Source organism: Heloderma suspectum, chromosome 2, assembly GCF_057233095.1.
Source record: "Heloderma suspectum isolate Gila_16-S chromosome 2, 16-S_ref, whole genome shotgun sequence".
Classification (NCBI taxonomy): Eukaryota; Metazoa; Chordata; class Lepidosauria; order Squamata; family Helodermatidae; genus Heloderma; species Heloderma suspectum.
The window spans coordinates 315,417,377-315,440,571 of record NC_139459.1 but is presented as its reverse complement, the minus strand read 5'-3'; the positions used below and the strand labels follow the sequence as shown (position 1 = coordinate 315,440,571).

At 42.6% G+C, this 23,195-nt stretch overlaps 1 protein-coding gene across 12 annotated transcripts in view; it reads left to right on the top strand.

Annotated features, from left to right (window-relative positions):
• ITPR1 (inositol 1,4,5-trisphosphate receptor type 1) overlaps nucleotides 1-23,195 on the top strand; it is a 377,196-nt gene that overhangs the window by 36,541 nt on the left and 317,460 nt on the right. For 7 of the 12 annotated variants that reach the window (XR_014788558.1, XM_084840318.1, XM_084840310.1 and 4 more), the window contains exons 2-3: nucleotides 5,824-5,931; nucleotides 6,067-6,096. Coding sequence is in view for 11 of the 12 variants with exons in the window: in XM_084840318.1 (XP_084696444.1) it covers nucleotides 5,824-5,931; nucleotides 6,067-6,096 (138 nt within the window). In the remaining variant the exon portion in view is untranslated. The remainder of the gene's footprint in view (nucleotides 1-5,823; nucleotides 5,932-6,066; nucleotides 6,097-23,195) is intronic. The other 5 variants (XM_084840316.1, XM_084840314.1, XM_084840319.1 and 2 more) reach the window with 1 other exon arrangement.

Genomic DNA, 23,195 nt, shown 5'->3' with positions numbered 1-23,195 from the left:
TCGCCTCCCCCCGCGGGCGGATTCCCCTGTGGAACGATCCGCCCATCCCTAAAATCTGGCAATAAGCGGTGCTAGGCCACAGCACTATCTAGTGGCTGTATAATGAAACATATAGAACAATGCAGATAAGGGGGAAAGGGGGCGGGAAGGGAAGCGCATATAAAGGGAGCCCATCGTGTCTTTAAAATCGAAGCAAAAGCCCTGGTAAAGTTGTGGGGGTTTAGCCTGGTGTAGAAATGTTCCTAAACCAAAAGTGAAGCATACTATCTAAACAACTCTTCCATTAAAACCAAAGAGCCTTTTGTATTGATCTTCAGCAGCACTGGCAGAAATTTGTAAATTAACATCTTAATCCTAAACATCTTCACTTGCAGAATATAATGTTCAGTCACATCATTTACTAGCCTTTTGGTTCATTGCATTTGGAGGATGCAAAAAGTCTGAGCTTTGGGCGCTATGAAGTAGTCTGTGTTGTACCATATAACCTACTTGAAGAGGAGCCATCCTACAAGTTCATGGAAAACTGGGGGGTGGGGGTGGGGATCTATAATAGATCTATGTAATACATTACATAGTAGATCAACTTTCAAATTTTTGTTAATATTTCAGACTCACAATTCTAAAAATGTTTATTTCTCTCAGCATGTCAAACCCTGCTGATAACTCACCAAGAAAGATTCTTGTTGTCTTGGGAAGTGAGTAACTGTGACCTTCTGCATTCCCCAAAGCTCAGTCACTGGGGCAGGGGGGAGAGTGAAATCTGTGTCCCAAAGTAAAACTGCACTAAAGTAGTCTTCTAGGAGGAGAATAGCTAGTATATTCAGTGGTGCAAGTAGCTAATTTTAGACCCTGGACTTAAAGGGTCCAGGTTATCTGAAGGGCCGCCTCCTCCCATATGTGCCTGCCCAGATCCTAAGATCATCCTCAGCGGTCCTTCTCTGTGAGCCCCTGCCAAAGGAAGTGAGGTGGGTGGCTACCAAGAAGAGGGCCTTCTCTGCCGTGGTCCCCCGGCTGTGGCATGAGCTCCCTAGAGAAGTTTGCCTGGTGACTACATTGTTCTCCTTCCGGCACCAGGTGCAGACCTTTTTATTCTCCCAGTATTTTAGCATTTTAACTTACTAATCTTTTAGCTCTGGTGTTTTAAATCTGTATTTTAAATCTCTGCACAGCTGCTAGGTTTTATTCCAGTTGTACTGTTATATTGTGGTTTTAAGCTTTCATATTGTTTTATGGTGTGCTTTGTGGTTTTAATTTTTGTGAACCGCCCAGAGAGCTTTGGTTATCAGGCAGTATAAAAATGAAACAAACAAATAAGGAAGGTCTTACAGGGCCCTCCCCTTAGACAGCCATGTATATTAATTCACTTGTGAAGCACACAACTAAAAGTTACTGGAACCAGAGCTAGGGTTTTAATACAGCTGAACCCAGAGCAAGGACCATGGTTTAGCATTCTGAAAATGAGCAGGCACAAGTCCCTACCTTGTATGCTCAGTTCTTCTCTTCGTGTCTGGCAATTAAAAATGTTTGTTGTGCTTTGGCTCTTGGGCAATATAGCACTGTAATAAATGAATAGCAATCCATGCATTGGTAATCTCAAGATTGGACTACTATAGTGCACTTTACGTGGGACTGCCCTTGAGATTGGTTCAGTAGCTGCAGCTAAATTGCTAAGTGGAACTTTGTACTGTCTACATATGGCTCCTGTGCTGAAAGTTCTGCACTGGCTGCCAATTAACTATCAAGCCATGTTCAAGGTGTTTTTGCTGGTTTATAAGGCCCTGAACTCAGGACCAGGTTATCTAAGAGACACTCTTCTCCTGTATAGGCCACCTCAGTCTTTATGTTCTGAGGGGGAGGCCATGCTTATTTACTATACTATGGCCAACTGATGTCACTTGGTCGTGCTGCAGAGGATAACTTTCTCCATTGTGGTGCCTACCATGTGGAATGATCTCCCATTAAGATCAGGCAAGCTGCTATATGGAGTGTTTCTGCTGACAACTAAAGACATATTTGTTTGCTCCGGCATTTTCCTGACCACTCGCACTGCCAGCCAACCTTGGTGTGTGTTATTTTAAATAAGAATTTATTTTATTACTGTTTTATTGTATTTTATGATGATTTTACTTTGTGGACCTCTTTGGAATTTCATTTTTTTTAATGAAACGTGGTGTAATTTTTTTCTTAAATACATAATAGTTTGTCATTCCATTTAAACCCATCATCATGTAGTTTGCACAAACCATGGTTTAATCCTGGTCTGTGGGCAAATGATGGCCAGAAGTTTCTAACTGCTATGCATTGGGGAAGTGTGTAAGACCAAGGTTCGTGCCTGCTTGTGAGGGTGGAATTATTGCAAGATTAGCACCATACCGATCTGGCTGACTGGCTTCTGATGGAGGCTGTATGTTGGAAGTTTACTTGGTAGTCCAAGTTTTGGTCCCTCTCTTGGTGTTGAGAGCCTTTTAGCGTAACAACAATTGAAGCGGATTGCAAGCAGGTCTAAAGAGTCTGTGTGTGTGTGTGTAGTGTTGACTGTTTTTTAAACACTGTCCTTGGCTGATCCCGTAGTTGGTTTAATAAGCTTGATTGGGACCTTTGTAAATGAGTTAATGTTCAACTAAATGGGAACAGTTATCCTATTTACAATGTCAGGGCTGTGTTTTGCAGCCGGTGCAAAATTTCCTGCTATTGAAGGTATTTTCCCCAAGAGAGAAATAATCTCAATGCTTGCACGTCTGTTTGAGCTATAGTTGGGAGTGCAGGGGTTGGGGGGGAAGAGGTGTTTGAGGGCTTGGCCACACTTCTGAAAAACAGTAGGCTTGTTCCTGAAATTCTTTAGTCACAGGTTTCTGTGTGGTTAAAAACTGAAAATGAATAAGCAAAGCTATGTGACTATGTTTCTAAAACCCTGCATAGGGAACGCTCATGCAGTAGCAACAGTGGTCAAATCCACTTCTTTCATTTTTGTTTTAATGCTTCAGAACTCTAAAGCCCATATATTTGATTCTTGTTTCTTTTCTTTTTTGTAATGTTAAGTCTACCTATTGGGGTTTTTTCATGCAATTTTCAGGAGCAAAGTGAAAGGATTGAAGGCTGGGTTTACATTGCAAGAAATACACTGAATTCCACTGCTACATTAAGTTCCAGATAACTTTTATTAATACTATGTTAACAACACTTAGTAATGCATCTCTGCTGTTCTCTTGGTTTGCCCATGTGTACACGTCTTAATAAGACAGAAACCAGGGAAGAGCTGTATAAGTGCTGCCAGTAGTGTGGGAGCTGCTTTCTGGTGGTGCGATTCCATGCTGTATGGATGCACATGTGAATCTGTACACAAGGGTGGGAGAACCTGTCTTTTTTTTTTCATCCCATGCATTTGGTACCACTCTGGGATATTGATGACTGGATGAGAAAGATGCACATAGTTAGCCCTCCCTATGTAGCTGCATTATTCATACATGCCCTACTGCAGTATGTTTTTGTGCTTCCTATACAGTTACACTTAGAAATTTCCCCTTATATATAATATACTTCAAATTCTGTTGATTCAGTTGTTGAATTCTAGATTTGTTTTTTTCTTTATAGAAGTCTCTACTGAAGCACTGTTTTTTTTTTAACTGTTGATATTGGCAAGCTGTTTTTACTATTCTTGAGAAAGCAGTGAAATGGAGAGCCTGTTCTTCCTGCAGATCCCATATCAACTTTGCTACAGCAACGACAAAATATGGGAAGGGCTTATAATAATCAGTACTCAGAGTCCAAGAACAGTGTGGTACTGGACAATACTATGCTGACATACTTTGTCAAAACTGATGTACAATCAACCTAGGATTCCGCTCAGAATGCATGTTTTTTTAAGCATCAGTACGACTGAACAACAACAATTCCGTTGATGTTCAGCCTGCCTTACTATTATAGTGGAGGAAGACCACGCCCAAGAGCAATTCTGGATCACTGTGGTAAAACACTGGAGTTCATAGTGTAGGCTGTCATGTCATGTGAACTAATCAGTTCACCCATTTCAGTGTGTTTCCTTGGAAGATAAACAACTTTCAACTTCCACCGCTGTAGGCAGGCCATCGAGCTGGAAACTATTTCACTAGCTGAGAAACCGCATCCAACTGAAATTGGTGACAGATGTGCAAAGACGCATAAATGAAGAAATCTGGCTCTTTTTATTTAATAAAGGCACTCTGTTATTCAAACAAAAGTTTGGAAAATGGTGGTCAATATTATATGAAAAGCTTCGTCTTCAGGAGGTCCCATAATGTGTCATTTTAAGTACGTGAAACTGATTAGTCCATAGAATTGTTAAGAACCTCCCTCATACATGTTACCTGCCAGAATTTTATTTGCTAAATAGTGGGTCGAGATGCAAAGACCTGGAAAACACCTGGAAAAATTCGGAATATGTTGCTTTTATTCTGAGGACTTTTTTCAAATTTTCTGATGGAGAAACTGGAAATTTAAAGGGAAAACTGAAGCAAAACTCCAGTTAAATATGTTCTCTTTTGGAATGAGTGAAATGGCTTTAGAGCAAGGTTTTACTCTCTCAAAATGTATAGTATGAAGCTTTGTATTTAAGATAGACAATCTAGAGCATTAGGAAATCATAATTCCTGTGTATACTGTAGTGTTGCTGTAAAGTTGAACTTGATATCCAAATGCGCTGCTAGTCCTTAAGATTGTGACTGTATGAGACTGGGTTCAGACAACACACCATAGCTCGTCGTTGAATATGTATCTCCCACTTGGGGGATTGTCGTGTCAGCAAGCGTGGGTTATGCGAATCTGGCAACCATGGGTTATGCGTTAAACAACCCTCACATAACCCTAAAACAGACCATAAGTTATATGAGGGTTGTTTTACCCTCACTTAACCTATGCTCACTGGGTTCGCATGACATGGTAACCCCTGAGCTGGGACTGCATATTCAGAACGGCAGCTGCACACACCCTACACATGCCACAGCTCCCATGGGTTAAATAACCCATGGTGGGCTGTCATGTCGCGCAAACAACCCCATGTTTCTGTCTAAATAATGCACTTAATTTTGTTTACTGAACAAAAGTAAACTTTATTTTGTTTACTGAAGGCAGCAGGGTGGGAGGAGCAGCAGAGGCAATCTTTGTCTCCGCATCCTCTGATCTCCTGTATTTTTGTTAGACGGATCCTGCCCATTAAGGATAATTTGTATCTTGGCCACTCCGGTCTCCTCCCCCCCCTCGCCCACCAGAACACCCCCCTTTCTTCCTCCTCTGAGGTCGCTTTTCTGACCTTGGAGAAGCAGCCGGTATGGTTCTTTCCACACTGGCTGTGAGGGAGAGCACTCAGGTGTTGGATCTCCAGCTCCCCCTTCTGAGGTCAGAGTGCTGTCTCTGACCTCGGAGGGGTTTCTTGAGCCATCCTATTGTCCCTGGGATACTCACCCAGGGACCATAGGATTGCTGTCTTAGATGTACTAAATGTGAAAAGTTAATCATGACTAAATCCCACTGAAATTAATGAGAACTAATGCAATTTATTCTAGATCCTACCTATCAAGAAGAAGCTTCTAATAAGCTTCTTACAAGCTTCTAATGTCTAGTTTGCTCATGACTTATTTAAGCTGAGGTGCGTAGTGCCTAATGACAATTTAATTTGTTATTTTTTAACTTCAGATAAATGGTCAGTTTACATTTTTCAATGAAAATGTATTTTTGATGCAGCTAATGCAGTTGGTGGCAAAACTTCACTTTTATTAGCTATCGTTAGAATATAACGTGGGAGATGCCCCTGCCTAATAAGTACTGATGGGTTTCTTTTCCCTCCTTTAGAGCCACCAAGCCAGAGATGTCCGACAAGATGTCAAGCTTCTTGCATATTGGAGACATTTGTTCTTTGTACGCAGAAGGTTCAACCAATGGATTTATCAGCACTTTGGGGTAAGGGCAGCAATTTTCTTACACTCAGGGTGTGGTAAATGAGCTTGCAGTGGAGAAAGATGGGGACAGTCATCTAGAAGAGGATGCCGCCATCCTGTGTTTAACAATTCTGGGTGTCTCTTTTTCCTCCTACAGCTATAAATCCTGGGTTAAGAAGTTTCCCAGGTGAGTGAAGAACCTAAAAATTCCCCTTAAAACAAACATCACCAACCCACAATAATCTTCATTTCATTGCTGCTGAGGGCAGTCTTGGAGGAATATCATGTAGTTTATTATCTGGATGAAGAACCAGCAATGGAGGCCAAAGAAAGAATAATAACGTTCATGGCTTCTGCTGCTTAGAAGAAGCTCTTGATTGAGCAATTTGAGGAGGAAGTGAGAGATGTGTGGGCACGCAGTGGGTTTTATTGGCTTTATATAAACATTGAACATTAGTTATTTGGAGCCTGTTATCATTTCATATCATAATATGAGAAGTTTCATGGAGAGTCAGTGGCCCAAACCAGAGGATGAGGACCTTAACAGAATGGGTACTAATCACTGGGGACCACTCCTTTTTAGAAGCTCGGATTTGAGTTTATGGCAGATGCATAGTATTTAAATTGTCCTCTCCTTCTGAAGAGTTTGCTAATGGATAGTTTGGGTTAAAAATCAGTTTGAGACATTGGCCTGATTTGGATGCCACACTAAACCATAGTTTTAGCATGATGAGAATGAATCACAGTGAGCTTTAGGCTCATGCCCTCTCCTTTCTCCTCTGGCATGGACACAAGGAAGATTTTGGAAGCTTTTGATTCCAGTTTGCATTAACAGTAGCTTGTTGTATCATCTGAACCTGACAAACTGTAGTTAATGTTAACTATGTTTTTTTCTTTGTTTGGAACAAGCCAACTTTAAACTTATGTGTTGTTTATGAAGCTGGCTTGTTTAAACAAACCATAGTTAAAATGAAACACAGTTTAATGTAATGGAAATTGGGAACAAAAATGTCCAATCTCTTCCTCTCAGCTGTGCCAAAGGAGGAGGAGGAAGAAGTACTGAACCAGAGGCTCACTGCAGCTCGTTCTTATGCTAAAACATGTTTTAGTGTTGCATCTGAACGTGGCTGTTGTGTTCTGTAGTTGCTGGACTTTGAGCACTGTAAGCGAAGCCAGAAAACTAGATAATAGAGAGAGGTTGATTTTTAAATATGACACAATATGTATATACAAAGGTTCTTTGTATAAGAGGTATTTTGGGGAAATGATTTATGTAGTGTGCATATATAGTTCATACCCACCGACTTTGCTTGATAAATGCAGTTAGTTTTTTCGACTTCTAGTAGGCAACAAAATCATATAAAATATTACATGTTTAAAAGAGGAACTGATAAGGAAGCTGGCAGTCATTCCCCTGAAAGTAACTAGAAAACAGAAGATGAGAGAAGCAAAAAAGCTAATATAAAGAGAATTACATGGGCCATACAATCACAATAAAAGCCTAATGGTGGGATCCTCAAACAGTAGATTTTGTTTTTCTTATATTTATATGCTGCCTTTCTGACAACGCGCTCAGTGTATTTACCGTTTAAAATATTCAGTCCAGAAATAAAAGTTGCAAAAGACAAAATAAAAACCAGCAGAATTCTTTCAAGCCATGGACGATCTCTTTAGACAACATGAGCTTTCTGGCCAGGGCTCCATTTGTCTACTGCAGAATTACATTTTGCATTTAGAAGATCCTATTATGAAGTTCCAGCAACAGATCTCAAATACAGCCAGGATATATATTATCCCAGACTTCTTCAAAAACCACCAATTCTTGGTTAGGTTCAATTGGCCATTCCACAGATGTACAATATATCAGTGCATATGTACATATTTAAATATGCAATGTTCATTGCAGTTTTCCGGTCCAATTGGCAAACATACTGCCACATTCTGAACACACTCCAGGCAATAGATAAGTCATGCTGGAAGCACATATGACTAGAATTTACAAAAAATTGAGCCTTGTGGTCACAAGAACATGGATTAGTGTAGCTATTTTTCAACTATATTTTTCAGTATATGTAAGCACGGCTTCTGCATACGACACTGCTAAAGAGCAGCCTTGACCCATGTCTGATTAACTAAGTTTTCATGGAAAAGCGAATTGCCTATGACTCCAGAATTCTTTACTTGGCAAGCTTCCTTTGCAGGAGTTGGGGTCATTTCAACATGCATCTTCACATTTACTTTTCATCCCGGCATTACCTCAGCCTTCCCCCAAACAGAGTGCTGTATAGCCGAGATGCATCCAGCTGGATGCAATGTCCTTCAAACCAACCTCTATTTTAGATTCTATGAAAATCCAGTTGCAAAGATTGAACTGAGCTACCCTGCAGGCTTCTCTACCAGCACTGGAAAGAGAGAGACCCCATGCACAGGAGGAGAAGATCAGCAGGGAGATGGATACAGAAAGTCTAGTGGAAGTAAAGACTTGGCGTAGTGGGGAGAGGAAGGAAATGGTTATTGAAACTGCAGCCACATTATCTGCTATAAGAAATAGTTGAATAGTGAGACACATGAAACAAAATGGGGAAGTTGAATAGAAGTGTTAATTCTATTCCAAAATTTTGAGGTATTATCAAATAGGCTCTGCAGACTTAAACTATTCAGAATAGCAATAATTGCTTCATTTATTATTGTAAAACTGCTTTGGTATCAAGTGTGTGTGTGTGTGTGTGTGAGAGAGAGAGAGAGAGAGAGAGAGAGAGTGAGAGAGACTTGAATTCACTAGAAGGTTGGTTTGAATTCTAACAGGAAAAGAAATCCTTATTTAAGACTACTCTGTTTAGAGGGAAGTTTGGGGGAGGCTGCACTGGCTTTGCAAAGCAATCATGCACTACAGCTTGGCCTATGCACTGCAGCAATACCCAAACAGATTGCTAAGAACACCCAGTGGATCATAGCTACTCTTGTGAAAGGGTTTCAAGCAACTAGCAAAGTGTAATTTGTCTTGTGTACAAATGGGCAAGACATAAGAACTACTGTTGTGCCGAAAATTTCTCCCACATTTTTTCGTCCATTCTCATTCAGTTTGATAGAAGAGACATTGCTTTTGAAAAGAAATTCAGTGGTGAAGAAATTTTGAAGAAATTCTCATGGGTTGGGTTTGGGTTTCTTGGGCTTCCCTTACTTAGGAGGTGACTGAGGAGTGAGCACAAGTGTCCTGTTTCTCATTGTACAATCATCTCTCTGGCAGCTTGTAGCCTTCTCAGCTTCCTACACTTCAATTAAAGCTTAGTTTAAGGAATAGTGAGGTAATTCCTCCCATAGGATCTTTTTCAGATTAGGAAGTGCAGGCAACCTGGGAGGCTAGATATGATTAGGTATGCTCAAAAACACCACAAAAATAAATGATAAAACATCCTGAATGAGGCAGAACAATGGAAGCCCCTTTCATAGGGGAAGAAAACGTTCAGGAAATTGGAGGACAGATTTTGGCAGAGCACTAATGTCACCTCATTCCTGGAGCTAGACACAACACTGCCCCCCCACCTGCATTGTGGTGGATGCAAATTGGGGGCCAGCCTGCCAAGACAGCTGCTGCTGCTGCAGCACGAAAAACTCTGACCCTCAAAAAAGTTGTGCTACAAGCCCTGCCAATGGGGATCCCTACCTGTGAGAAACTATTGAGAATTTCTTCTCCCCCTGGAGAAATTTGATGAAATTGTCTCCCAAATTACTCTGCCCACAAATAAGGTGGAGAATTTCGAGAGGCCATTTGCACACAGCTCTAACAAGAACATAAGAGCCACTTTATGCTAAGACCATTGGTCTGTTTAGCCCAGTACTGTTGTCACTGAATGACAGCGGTTCTCCAGGATTTCAGGCAAGGTTCTTTCTTAGACCTTCCTGGAGATGTTGGGAATTGAACCTGGGACCTTCGACCTGCAAAGCATGTGTTATACCACTGAGCCATGGTCACTCTCCTGTACAACCAACATGCAACTTTGAAACTGAAATATTGCTAACAGATAGGTCCCTTGTAAAATATGGGGACTTGCCATTTGAATGTGGAACTACTGAATAGGGTAATCCCCCTGCCCCTACCTTTTTGGACCCGTGGGCACATTTGTGAATTTGAGAAACTGTGGTGGTCACCATCACAAAATGGCTCCCATAGAGGATGTGGCTAGTCATATAATGGCTGCCATGGGGGCCTGGCTAGTCAAAACTGAGCTAAAGAGGTGTGGGTCGAGAAAGAGCAAGGCTACAGGCTGGGAGGGAGGGGGAAACAGGAAGGCAAAGAGCTAGAAAAAGAGCAAGGCTAGAAGGGGGAGAAACAGTGAGGTAAAGAGGTGTGGGGAGAGAAATAGTGAAGCTAGAGGCTGGAGAGAGGGGAAAATAGCAAGGAAAGGGATAGAGAGGAGAGAAAAACCAAGGCTAGAGGCTAGAAAGGGAGAGAAAGAAGACTGTCCTAACATTTTCCAAGGCTTTTATTAAAAAGGTTTTTTAAAGGGGGCAGAGAATAGAGCGCTTTGTGGGCGCTGTCAGGGACCCTTGGAATAGGGGGTAGGTTTAATGTTAAATTGGGTTTGAATCTCGGATCCCATTTTCTTCATGAAAATCTTAATCTTTTATCCTATAGTGCTATTTTGTATTTGACCTGACCAAAACGCAAGCGCTAAAATGGCAGTGTATTACTTTATTTTTTACATTTCATTTAAAATTATTTTTAGGCTGCCTTTAAGGAAAGAACACTCTCAAGGCAGCAGTGTACACTCTACTCAGTCCTATATCACATTAACAGTTAGTAAACCCTGTGGAAATAACTATGCAAGGGCTTACATGTTAAGAGCTTATGAGTGATGGGAACTGAATACAGCTATATGCAGTAATGCTTTTTTGTTCAAGTAAATATTTCTCTGAAGTGGAATCCTGCTTCATATTCCTGCTGGATGTTGGCTTGTTACTTAATCGCAGTCTTGCTTCTGTTTTTCCAAATAAAGTGATCTGATGGTTTTAGTTACTAGTCTGTAATATACATAATTGCCTTTTGAGTGCTACACATACTGTGTAATCTTCATTTTGATCATCTGTTTGCCCAGAATAAATTCTCCTTTGCCTGTGGTCTAATTTTGGAACAAAGTGAATCTTTCAGTTTGTCTACTTGCCTTCTATATGATTTTTTCTGGACATAATTATTTCTGAACATCATAGAATAGGGTGCATTCTTGCTTTGACACTCACCTTATGCTGGGGGAAGGGGGTTGGCCAGATGCAATAAGTGTATGCACCTTTTAATCATGTGTAGAAGTGAGAATTTCAATAGATGTAGCTTTTCATGGCATGGCACTGTAGGGATGACAGAAGCTGCACCAGCTGAAATTCCCTCTTGTTCTCACACTTCCTGCCCCCGTCCTATACGCACACAGACCAAGTGGAGGCTGTTTTATAGCCTCAAAGCAGGTAACAAAGTCCAGTTAACATTAAAATTGCACTGCTAAGGATGAGATATGGGCTCTTTGCTTCCCCTTTGAATTTTAGATCCAGTGTTGTAAAAACAAGTTATGAGGAGAATTAAAGCCACATTGGTCCTTCACATGATTGCTGGAGGGTGTGTGTGTGTGTGTTTTAACTTTCTACAGGTGGCCAGGCAGGTAGCTAATTGTGAGCCTGAGGTAAAACTTAGATAATGTAACTGACAAATACTGCTCCTTCAGGTAGTGTTGCAACAGAGACCAGAATATTCTGAAAGTGTGCTTTATTTTTTAGGAACACAGAACCCATAATTGTTATGTGTTTTAAAAACTAAACTAGCAACATTGCCTTACCCTTGGGGATCCATATACTAATTGAAGGAGACAAAAAATTCCTTGTTGTCGATGCTGTTCAGTCGTTCAGTTGTGTCTGACTCTTCGTGACCCCATGGACCATAGCACGCCAGGCCTTCCTGTCCTCCGCTCTCTCCCGGAGTGTGCTCAAGTCCATATTCATTGCATCAGTGATGCTATCTAGCCATCTCATCCTCTGCCGTCCCCTTCTCCTTTTGCCTTCAATCTTTCCCAGCATCAGGGTCTTTTCCAGGGAGTTTTCTCTTCGCATTAGGTGGCCAAAATATTGGAGCTTCAGCTTCAGTATCTGTCTTTCCAATGAGCAATCAGGGTTGATTTCCTTTAGGATTGACTGATTTGATCTCCTTGCAGTCCAGGGGACTCGTAAGAGTCTTCTCCAGCATCACAGTTCGAAAGCATCGATTCTTCAGCGCTCAGCCTTCCTTATAGTCCAGCTCTCACAGCCATACATTGCTACTGGGGTGGGGGGATTCCTTAGGATGATAATTTTGCACACGGGTGCATAATGTGACCCACAAATTCCTTCACCGAATTCATTTTCACTTAAACTAGCTTACAGTTAAGCATACATAGTTGGAAGCAAGTTCCCCTATATTCCATGGGTCTTACACACAGATGACTGTTCATAGGATTGTAGTGTTAGTGTTGTTCCTGGGGATGGAATCTAGTTCCAGGAAAAAGGACTTTGTCCGTAGTGGCTTGTGAAACAAACAAAGCTTGAGGGGCCAAGTTCACACAGCAATCTCATACTGTTATCCAGTCTGTATTAAATGCAATTGAGACTAAGAGACAGAGTTTAGAGTTGCTTAGCTGTATGCCATGCTTTCTAGAACATTCCTTAGACACAACTTGCTGCTTTTGTTTCTTCCCAATAGAAAGATTTTCTGGGAGAGTGAGCCTAAAAAGGTTCTTTTTTTGTTTTTAATCTGGTAAGCATGTATCTTATGAATGCCCCAAAATGTCCGGAATAGGTAGAACAGACTTGGAATCCTTGGAGCATATGTAGAGATGCCCCATGTATTTCCCAAAGCCTCTAGCTTGGCATGATAGCTGTGTCGTCATCAGTCCCATGACATCCATGTTTATGAGGGGAGGCCTGTCAGGGCTTGAAATACCCAAGGCCATGCTAGAGTTCACCTCAAAGCACAGGAGGCCTTGCAGCATTGGAGGCAACCTCTAATGCTGTCTGGGAATATTCACAGCCTGCAATAGGCCTAACTTTGCTCTTTCCAGAAGAAACCAGAAAGACAGAAACTGCTAAAATGCAAGTAGAACAGAGGTAGTCAGATCCGCCCCTTCATGGATCACTGCCTTGTTGTGGCGAAGGGGCTTGCGTAACTCAGTGAAGCCATAAGCTATGCCGTGCAGGGCCACCCAAGACGGACAGGTCATGGCGGAGAGTTCTGACAAAATGTGGTCCACTGGAGAAGGAAATGGCAACCCACTCCAGTATTCTTGCCAAGAAAACCCCATGGAACGTATCACAAGGCTAAAAGATATGACGCCGGAAGATGAGCCCCTCAGGTCGGAAGGTGTCCAATATGCTACTGGGGAAGAGCAGAGGGTATTTCCAAGTAGCGCCAGAAAGAGTGAAGCGGCTGGGCCAAAGCCGAAAGGACACTCAGCTGTGGATGTGTCTGGCGGTGAAAAGAAAATCCGATGCTGTAAAGAACAATATTGTTTAGGAACCTGGAATGTCAGATCAATGAATCAAGGTAAGCTGGAGGTGGTCAAACATGAGATGGCAAGATTGAACATCGACATCTTGGGAATCAGCGAACTCAAATGGACAGGCATGGGCGAATTTAATTCAGGTGACCATCATATCTACTATTGTGGCCAAGAATCCCTTAGAAGAAATGGAGTAGCACTCATAGTCAACAAAAGGGTGGGAAAAGCAGTACTGGGGTACAATCTTAAAAATGATAGAATGATCTCAGTACGAATCCAAGGCAAACCATTCAACATCACAGTAATTCAAGTCTATGCCCCAACCACTGAGGCCGAAGAAGCTGAGGTTGATCGGTTCTATGAAGACCTACAACACCTTCTAGAACTAACACCAAAAAAAGATGTCCTCTTCATCATAGGGGATTGGAATGCTAAAGTAGGAAGTCAAGAAATCACCGGGATAACAGGCAGGCATGGCCTTGGTGTACAAAATGAAGCAGGACAAAAGCTAATAGAGTTTTGCCAAGAGAACATGCTGATCATAGCAAACACTCTTTTCCAACAGCACAAGAGGCGACTCTACACATGGACGTCACCAGATGGTCAATATCGAAATCAGATTGATTATGTCCTTTGCAGCCAAAGATGGAGAAGCTCCATACAGTCAGTAAAAACAAGACCAGGAGCTGACTGTGGCTCAGATCATGAGCTGCTTCTTGCAAAATTTCGGCTTAAATTGAAGAACGTAGGGAAAACCACTAAACCATTCAGGTATGACCTCAGTCATATCCCTTCTGAATATACAGTGGAGGTGAGGAATAGATTTCAGGGATTAGACCTGATAGACAGAGTGCCTGAGGAACTATGGACGGAGGTCCGTAACATTGTTCAGGAGGCAGCAACAAAATCCGTCCCAAAGAAAAAGAAATGCAAGAAAGCCAAGTGGCTGTCCGATGAGGCTTTACAAGTAGCTGAGGAAAGAAGGGAAGCGAAAAGCAAGGGAGAAAGGGGAAGATATACCCAACTGAATGCAGAGTTCCAGAGAATAGCAAGGAGAGACAAGAAGGCCTTCTTAAATGAACAATGCAAAGAAATCGAGGAAAACAACAGAATGGGAAAGACTAGAGATCTCTTCAAGAAAATTGGAGATCTCAAGGGAACATTTTGTGCAAAGACGGGCATGATAAAGGACAAAGAAGGCAGGGACCTAACAGAAGCAGATGAGATTAAGAAGAGGTGGCAAGAATACACAGAAGAACTATACAGGAAAGATCTGAATGTCCCTGATAGCCATGATAGTGCGGTCACTGAACTTGAGCCGGACATCCTAGAGAGTGAAGTCAAGTGGGCCTTAGGAAGCATTAGTAACAACAAAGCTAGCGGAGATGACAGTATTCCAGCCGAGCTATTTAAAATCCTAAAAGATGATGCTGTTAAAGTGCTGCATTCAATATGCCAACAAATCTGGAACACTCAACAGTGGCCACAAGACTGGAAAAGGTCAGTTTACATTCCAATTCCAAAGAAGGGCAACGCCAAAGAGTGTTCAAACTACCGCACCATTGCGCTCATTTCACATGCCAGCAAGGTGATGCTCAAAATCCTACAAGCTAGGCTTCAGCAGTATGCGAACCGAGAACTACCGGAAGTACAAGCTGGGTTTCGAAGAGGCAGAGGAACTAGAGATCAAATCGCCAACATTCGCTGCATCATGGAGAAAGCAAGAGAATTCCAGAAAAATGTCTATTTCTGCTTCATTGACTACGCTAAAGCCTTTGATTGTGTGGATCACAACAAACTGTGGCAAATTCTGAAAGTGATGGGAGTACCAGACCACCTTACCCGTCTCCTGAGAAACCTGTACGAGGGTCAAGAAGCAACAGTAAGAACCAGACATGGAACAACCGATTGGTTCAAAATTGGGAAAAGAGTACGACAAGGCTGCATATTGTCACCCTGCTTATTTAACTTATATGCAGAGTACATCATGAGAAATGCCGGGTTGGATGAATCAGAGGTCGGAATTAAGATTGCCGGGAGAATTATCAACAACCTCAGATATGCAGACGATACCACCCTAATGGCAGAAAGCGAAGAGGATCTCAAGAGCCTCTTGTTGAGGGTGAAAGAGGAGAGTGCAAAAGCTGGTTTGAAACTCAACATTAAAAAAACTAAGATCATGTCATCTGGCCCTATCACTTCCTGGCATATAGAAGGGGAAGAAATGGAAGCAGTGACAGATTTTACTTTCTTGGGCTCCAAAATCACCGCAGACGGTGACTGTAGCCGTGAAATTAAAAGACGCTTGCTCCTTGGGAGGAAAGCTATGGCCAACCTAGACAGCATAGTAAGAAGCAGAGACATCACCTTGCCGACAAAGGTCCGTCTAATCAAAGCTATGGTTTTCCCAGTAGTAATGTATGGCTGTGAGAGCTGGACTATAAGGAAGGCTGAGCGCCGAAGAATTGATGCTTTCGAACTGTGGTGCTGGAGAAGACTCTTACGAGTCCCCTGGACTGCAAGGAGGTCAAATCAGTCCATCCTAAAGGAAATCAACCCTGAGTGCTCATTGGAAGGACAGATAATGAAGCTGAAGCTCCAATATTTTGGCCACCTAATGCGAAGAGAAAACTCCCTGGAAAAGACCCTGATGCTGGGAAAGACTGAAGGCAAAAGGAGAAGGGGACGGCAGAGGATGAGATGGCTAGATAGCATCACGGATGCAATGAATATGAACTTGAGCACGCTCCGGGAGAGAGCGCAGGACAGGAAGGCCTGGCGTGCTATGGTCCATGGGGTCACGAAGAGTCGGACACGACTGAACGACTGAACAACAACAACAAGTCAGATCCGCTGATAACACCTAAATAACAATGTTTAACTTTTGGTTCAACATGCTCAAGACAGTGTTTATCAGCTTAAGCAAAGTTAAATGAGAGGTTGGCTGTCAGAATTTCAGAGGATAGACTTTAAAAGCATTTGTCTTATTCTACATTAATATAGCACTGAGCCCAAGTTTCAGTGTTTCTCTGTCCTGCAGAGGAGGAAGATTGAGGCTGAAAGTAGAAAGGAAAGAGTGGGTGCATGGAACCTAAAGTTGTAAGTGAACATAGTGAGACTCTAGACTATGTTTACTGTTTACATAGAATGGATGCATAAAGCTTACAATTGGTTTACCATTTACATGCTTTTTGGCACATGAATCTTTTTTTTAGGTGTCAACTCTTTTTTTAAGCCAAAAGTTGTTGTTTTTAAATGTTAGGATATTATCTGTGTTGGGGTCCATTTTCCTATTACACTCTCCAACAGTAAAAAAGAAAGATGCTGAAAGAGCCTGCTGGGGAAAAAGGAGTTAGAATGAGAAAGAAGGCTGGAATGGGATCTGTGTCTTCCGCCTTCATAAACCTGAGGCTTACCTCTATCCCCTGAGAAGAGGCTAAAACCCTGAAACTTCTTATCAATCCCAGAGAGTTGGCATTGAGGTGTTCATATGAATCATCCCAGCCTTGCCCAGTTATACACTTGGGTAGGCAATGTCCTCTCTTTACAGTACTTTGCTCACAGTTCCTCCACTCATACAAGCCTTCATACAAACATTCTGAACATGAGAGGGCTTGAAGTGTGTAGGGAACAGGGTCTTGCCCCCTACATCCCCATGTGTGCCAGCCTCCACCTCCACATGTCCACACTCCCTGATGATTGGGGACTCTGCTTTATCATATTGCACAAAGGGTTCTACTTTTGTTCAAGCAAATGGGAATAGAATACCCTTTCTTACTTGCCATTCAACATGGTGAGGTCAGGGACCGAAGGAGCTGGCATGCAAGTGAATATAGGGGTCAGGGCCAGTATGTGCTGTGAGCTGTAAAGGAATAAGGCTATAGAGTGCCTGCTAAATGTAGAAGGTTTATATAACGTGATGAGACTGGATTTGGACAACACCATGCTGTGCAAGAACTGCGTGTGCATATTCATTCTTGTTCTGCAACAAGGTGTGTCTGAAAGACACCCTTGGCCTGCCCCTAACATTGTATTTAGGGGAGGCCTTGCTCTGAGTCATGTCTACCTTCCATTTTAGACAGGCTGGGACTTGGAGAAGGACCTTCTCTGTGATGGAAATCAGGGCCAGAATCAAGGGTGGGTATGGTTGGGCACCTGCCAAGGGCCCACAGCCCAGCAGGGTCCCACTGACAAGATCCCCTTAGAGTTGCTCTCGACTTCAGCATTGCAACCTATTTGTTCATCTGCCTCTTGCTTTGGCCCAGACAAAGGGTGGTGAGAAGGAGAAGCAGTAGATGCTACTGGCTTTCTGCCTGGCAAGCAAACAGGTGATAGTAATGATGAGAAATAGGATAAGGAGAGATAGCAGCTGGTGACAATGGTGGTGAGAAGATAGACTCACTGAGGGAAGAGTTCACTGAGAATGTCTTGCCTAAGGACCTTCAAAAACCTGATGCCAGCACTGATGGAAATCTTTTCCCATAGTGGCCTATTTTGAAAATCCCTATCTGTAGTCTTTGAAACATCAGGCTAGGGCTATCCTGTTCAGACTGGCAAATGGACTGTGAAGCTTTATAGCAGCTCTGTTTGTTTTCACTTAGTTTGATAAATAGTTTTATAGTTCTTTCATTGTTGTGGAATGCACTCTCTAGGGAGATATCATCAAACACCTTTTGAGAGTTTGGGGGTGGGTTTTTGTGTTTGTTTGTTTTTAAGTCTAATGAACATGTACTTCTTCCACTGGGCTGACTACTACCACCGTGGCTTTTATTGGTCTTACCTTTTGTAATAACTCCTCAAGGAGTTGTTACAACAGTAACTTTTATTGATAACAAAGGTCCAATTATTGCTGCTAACAAAATTATTAGAGGTAAAGAAATTCTGTAGGTGACTGCTTCTATCAGGTCACCAGCTTCAGGGAGGCCCCTCTAGGCTCATATCATAAGAGTGAAAGCAACGAAGAGCTTTGTGGCACGTTACATATGAACACATTTATTATGGCACAAGCTTTTGTGTACTACAGTCTATTTCATCAGATTCATATTATTCTGTAACTTACAGGTATATACACATGGTGGTGGTAAGATTGTTAACAGTGAGATCAGAGGGAACTGAAATGTAGAAAGTACAGACTGTAGTCATTACCTTATTAACAGTGGCCTTTCACAGATCAGTTGAGTGATAACATAGTCATCCTTCCATTGGTGATCTGATTAATGCATACAGTGTAATTTTAATAAAAGCCTTTGTCCCTATTGAAGCCATGGGAGATAGTGGTTAACCTCTTGATGTACTGTAGATCAGCTGTTTTGCATTGAAATTTGTCCTTGAAGTACCTTTGTTCAAGAACGGCCAGTGACAGAGGGGAGGTGGAAGTGTCCTGGGAGCCAGAAGTATTCCCCACTAGTTTCTGAGTATTGCCATTTCTGATGTCATATTTGTGTGGATTTATTCTTTTGCCTAGAGATTGGCCTGCCTGTTTTGCCAACTCTGTCCCTGTATCTACTCTGGCAACACTATTACAGGACCCAATAATGTCACCCACAACATCAAACGTTCATGCACCTGGTCATCTGCCAGAGTGAGATATGCCTTCATAGGGCAAGAAGCTAGCTGGTTAATTAGTATATGGTTTTATCCAAGAAGAGGAAGGAGCTGAAAAGGTAGCATATTCAAATTGGCTAACAGTTGAATAGTTTTCCTGAGGGCTCAAAGTTTGTGTGAAATGAGTTCTATCTGAGTGTCTATGAAGACTAAGGGAAACTTTTATTTACTTGGATGTCACAATAACAGTTGCCTGTAAACATCACTGCCAACTCAGACCAATATTTGGAATAGAATTTATATTGCTTCCCAGTAGTAATATATGGCTGTGAGAGCTGGACTATAAGGAAGGCTGAGTGCTGAAGAATTGATGCCTTCTAACTGTGGTGCTGGAGAAGACTCTTACGAGTCCCCTGGACTGCAAGGAGGTCAAATCAGTCAATCCTAAAGGAAATCAACCCTGACTGCTCATTGGAAGGACAGGTACTAAAGCTGAAGCTCAAATATTTTGGCCACCTAATGCGAAGAGAAAACTCCCTGGAAAAGACTCTGATGCTGAGAAAGATTGAAGGCAAAAGGAGAAGGGGACGGCAGAGGATGAGATGGCTAGATAGCATCACTGATGCAATGAATATGAACTTGAGCACACTCCAGGAAAGAGTGGAGGACAGGAAGGCCTGGCATGCTATGGTCCATGGGGTCACGAAGAGTTGGACACGACTTAACGACTGAACAACAACAAATATATTGCTTCCCTCTTGTGATAATTTCCTCAGTCTTCTACAGTCTATTCCCTGCATATTCTTTGGTACCTTACTTGTTTTATCTTTTTTTCTTTGTGGTAAAAGACTGGAGAGTGTTGGCATACATTAATATTATTTGAATTAATTGTGAGAAAACTGCTTCTTCAGTCTGTTATGTCAATTGGTGTTAATTACACTGTTCCAATGTAAGTGAGGTTTACTGTCTCTCCTTTTTGGTCTGAAGTATATATTTCTCCCTTCTGCCAAGGAATTCAGGATGGTATACATGGTTCCTCCAATCTTTTATCATCTGCTGCGCATCCTTATTCACATGCGTACGTGAACTTGCATGTATACATGTGTAACAACAAACCGGGGACTCAAGGGACCTTTATTAGTGTAGTGTGCACACAGCAGTTTTATGTACTATATTCTAACAAAACGGAGAACACTTTAGACTTTAGTTTTACAGATTTTGTTCTACACAAACACACACACTGCAGAAGAGAAAAATAGCTTGGCTAGTATACCAAAGCCCTAGTACAGGGGTTGACAACTTGTGTTCCTCCAGATGTTTTGGCTTAGAAATCCCATCAACTCTAGCTAGCATAGGCAATAATGAGGGATGATGGGAGTTGTAGGCCAAAACATCTGCGAGCCACAAGTTGTCCAACCCTGCCCTAGCACATAGTATTCCAATTCTAATGAGTCTAATTTAAAGATAAGGATTGGGGAAATGAACGCTTGTCAAATAAGGAGAGGAAGGTGGTGCTGTGGAATGGTAGGGGATTGGGAGGCAACCAGCAGAGCTCAGTTGCTGGTGACAATGCTGGGTCCTGGAGGCAAAAAAGGATAGATTTAGAAAAAAGAAGAAATGGAGCATCTGATTATAATACCTGGCTTCAGAATAAAGGACTTCACTTCCTAGTTGGTTGCAAATAGTTAGAAAAATGTTGTGGGCAAAGACTACCCTCGGATTTCTCAGCATTTAATTACAAATTCAAAAATGGGGTAAAAGCCTCAAGTCGGTTAGGCACTCTTGAATACTATCTTCAGAAAGAGCTAAAGCATGGTATAATCAAAGGTGGTTCTGACACACTAATACTCACAGCATTGATGGGGAGACCAAAGGGAGACTATGCTGTCATTTGGTACCCTGGAGTCAGTAATCTTACATTGCAATCCTATACACATCTACTTGGAAGCAAGCCTCATTGAGTTCAGTGGGACTTACTCCCAGATGTGAGTGTAGGATTGCAGTCTTAGGCCCCATCTACATGGCATCACTTTCACCCCCGACCTGGTCGCAACTGTGCAGCATTGCAGCTTCAAATTAGCTTCTGGTGGTATACACTCGTGATTTACTGCACACTCCCCTAACAGCCTCCACCATGCCCTTTTTTTTTTGCAATTATACTTTGATGTGCAGCTACGCAGTCCTGTGAGTGTGGGGGTGCAACACTACAATGCCTGTTTTGTATTTTATGGGTTCTGTTGTGTCTTTCCATCCCTCCTTAGGTAAAAAAATGGGTGTTCTGTGTCCCTTCATTTCCACGCCATCTGTTTGTCAGTTCCCCAGCCTGAGACTCTCACGATGGTTCACGTGAGTGGTACGTGCCTACCCATCGCTCCGAAATGGTGGCCGGAGCGAAGGTGGTCTTCCCCCAAGACCCCCCCAGCCCTTGGGCACTGAGTCCAAAACAACCATTGCGAAGATACGAAGCTGCAAAAATATGCAAAAGTGTGATTAAGTAAATGAAAACGCCTCTCTGTGTCTCTGTAACTGTGCAGCTGCGAAGGGACAGGGGGAGTAAAGGGGCATCATAGAGTGACGCAAGCACTATGCACGCCTACAGCACGCCCACTACAAAATGCGAAGTCAGTTTGGGGAAGGGACAGACAGCTCGCAACCATGGGAAACCTGCAGCAAATGAAATACATCGCAGCAAAACACCTCTTTGGAAATCCACATTTTCCAGGAGAAAACCACGGATGGCTGCGAAGTGGCGACTGTGTCATCTATCCCAAGGGACCTTGACTAGCAGCTGCCCTGGAGTAAAAGGCTCATGTAGATGGTGTTTAAACTCTGGGTTCAAGCCACATTTTAATCCCTATTTTGAACCAGACTTTGCTGCTAATTTGCATCTCGCATCAGCTGGGTCACACATAGAATCATAGAATAGTAGGGTTGGAAGGGGCCTACAAGGCCAACGAGTCCAACCCCCCGCTCAATGCAAGAATCCAAGTCAGAGCATCCCTGACAGATGGCTGTCCAGCCTCATCTTGAATGCCTCCAGTGTGGGAGAGCCCACCACCTCCCTAGGTAATTGGTTCCATTGTCGTATTGCTCTAACAGGAAGTTTTTCCTGATGTTCAGCTGGAATCTGGCTTCCTGTAACTTGAGCCCATTATTCCATGTCATGCACTCTGGGATGATCAAGAAGAGATCCTGGCCTTCTTCTCTGTGACAACCTTTCAAGTACTTGAAGGGTGCTATCATATCTCCCCTTAGTCTTCTCTTCTCAAGGCTAAACATGCCCAGTTCTTTCAGTCTCTCTTCATAGGGCTTTGTTTCCAGTCCTCTGATCATCTTTGTTGCCCTCTTCTGGACCCTCTCCAGTTTGTCTGCATCCTTCTTAAAGTGTGGTGCCCAGAACTGGACACAGTACTCCAGATGAGGCCTAACCAGTGCTGAGTAGAGGGGAACTAGTACTTCCCGGGATTTGGAAGCTATGCTTCTATGAATGCAGCCCAAAAGAGCATTGGCCTTTTTTGCAGCCACATCACATTGTTGGCTCATATTCAGCTTGTGATCGACAACAATTCCAAGATCTTTCTCACTTGTAGTGTTGTTGAGCTACGTATCCCCCATCTTGTAACTGTGCATTTGGTTTCTTTTTCCTAGGTACAGAACTTGGCATTTATCCCTATTAAATGTCATTCTGTTGTTTTCTGCCCAGCACTCCAGTCTATCCAGATCACTTTGACTTTTGTTTCTGTCTTCCAAAGTATTAGCTATCCCACCCAATTTGGTGTCATCTGCAAATTTGATCAGCATTCCCTGCACCTCCTCCTCCAAACCATTAATAAAAATGTTGAAGAGCACTGGGCCCAGGACTCGTTACCTCTCCCCAGTTTGAGAAGGTCCCATTGATAAGCACTCTTTGAGTCTGATTCTGTAGCCAACTGTGGATCCACCGGATCGTTGTTTCATCTAGCCCACTTTGAGCTAGTTTGCTCATCAGGTTATCATGGGGCACTTTGTCAAAAGCTTTGCTGAAGTCGAGGTATATGATGTCTACAGCATTCCCACGGTCTACAAGGGAGGTGACTTGATCAAAAAATGAGATCAGATTTGTCTGGCAGGACTTGTTTTTGACAAATCCATGTTGGCTTCGAGTAATCACGGCATTGTTTTCAAGGTGCTTACAAATGGATTGCTTTACCATCTGCTCCAGAATTTTCCCAGGGATTGATGTCAGACT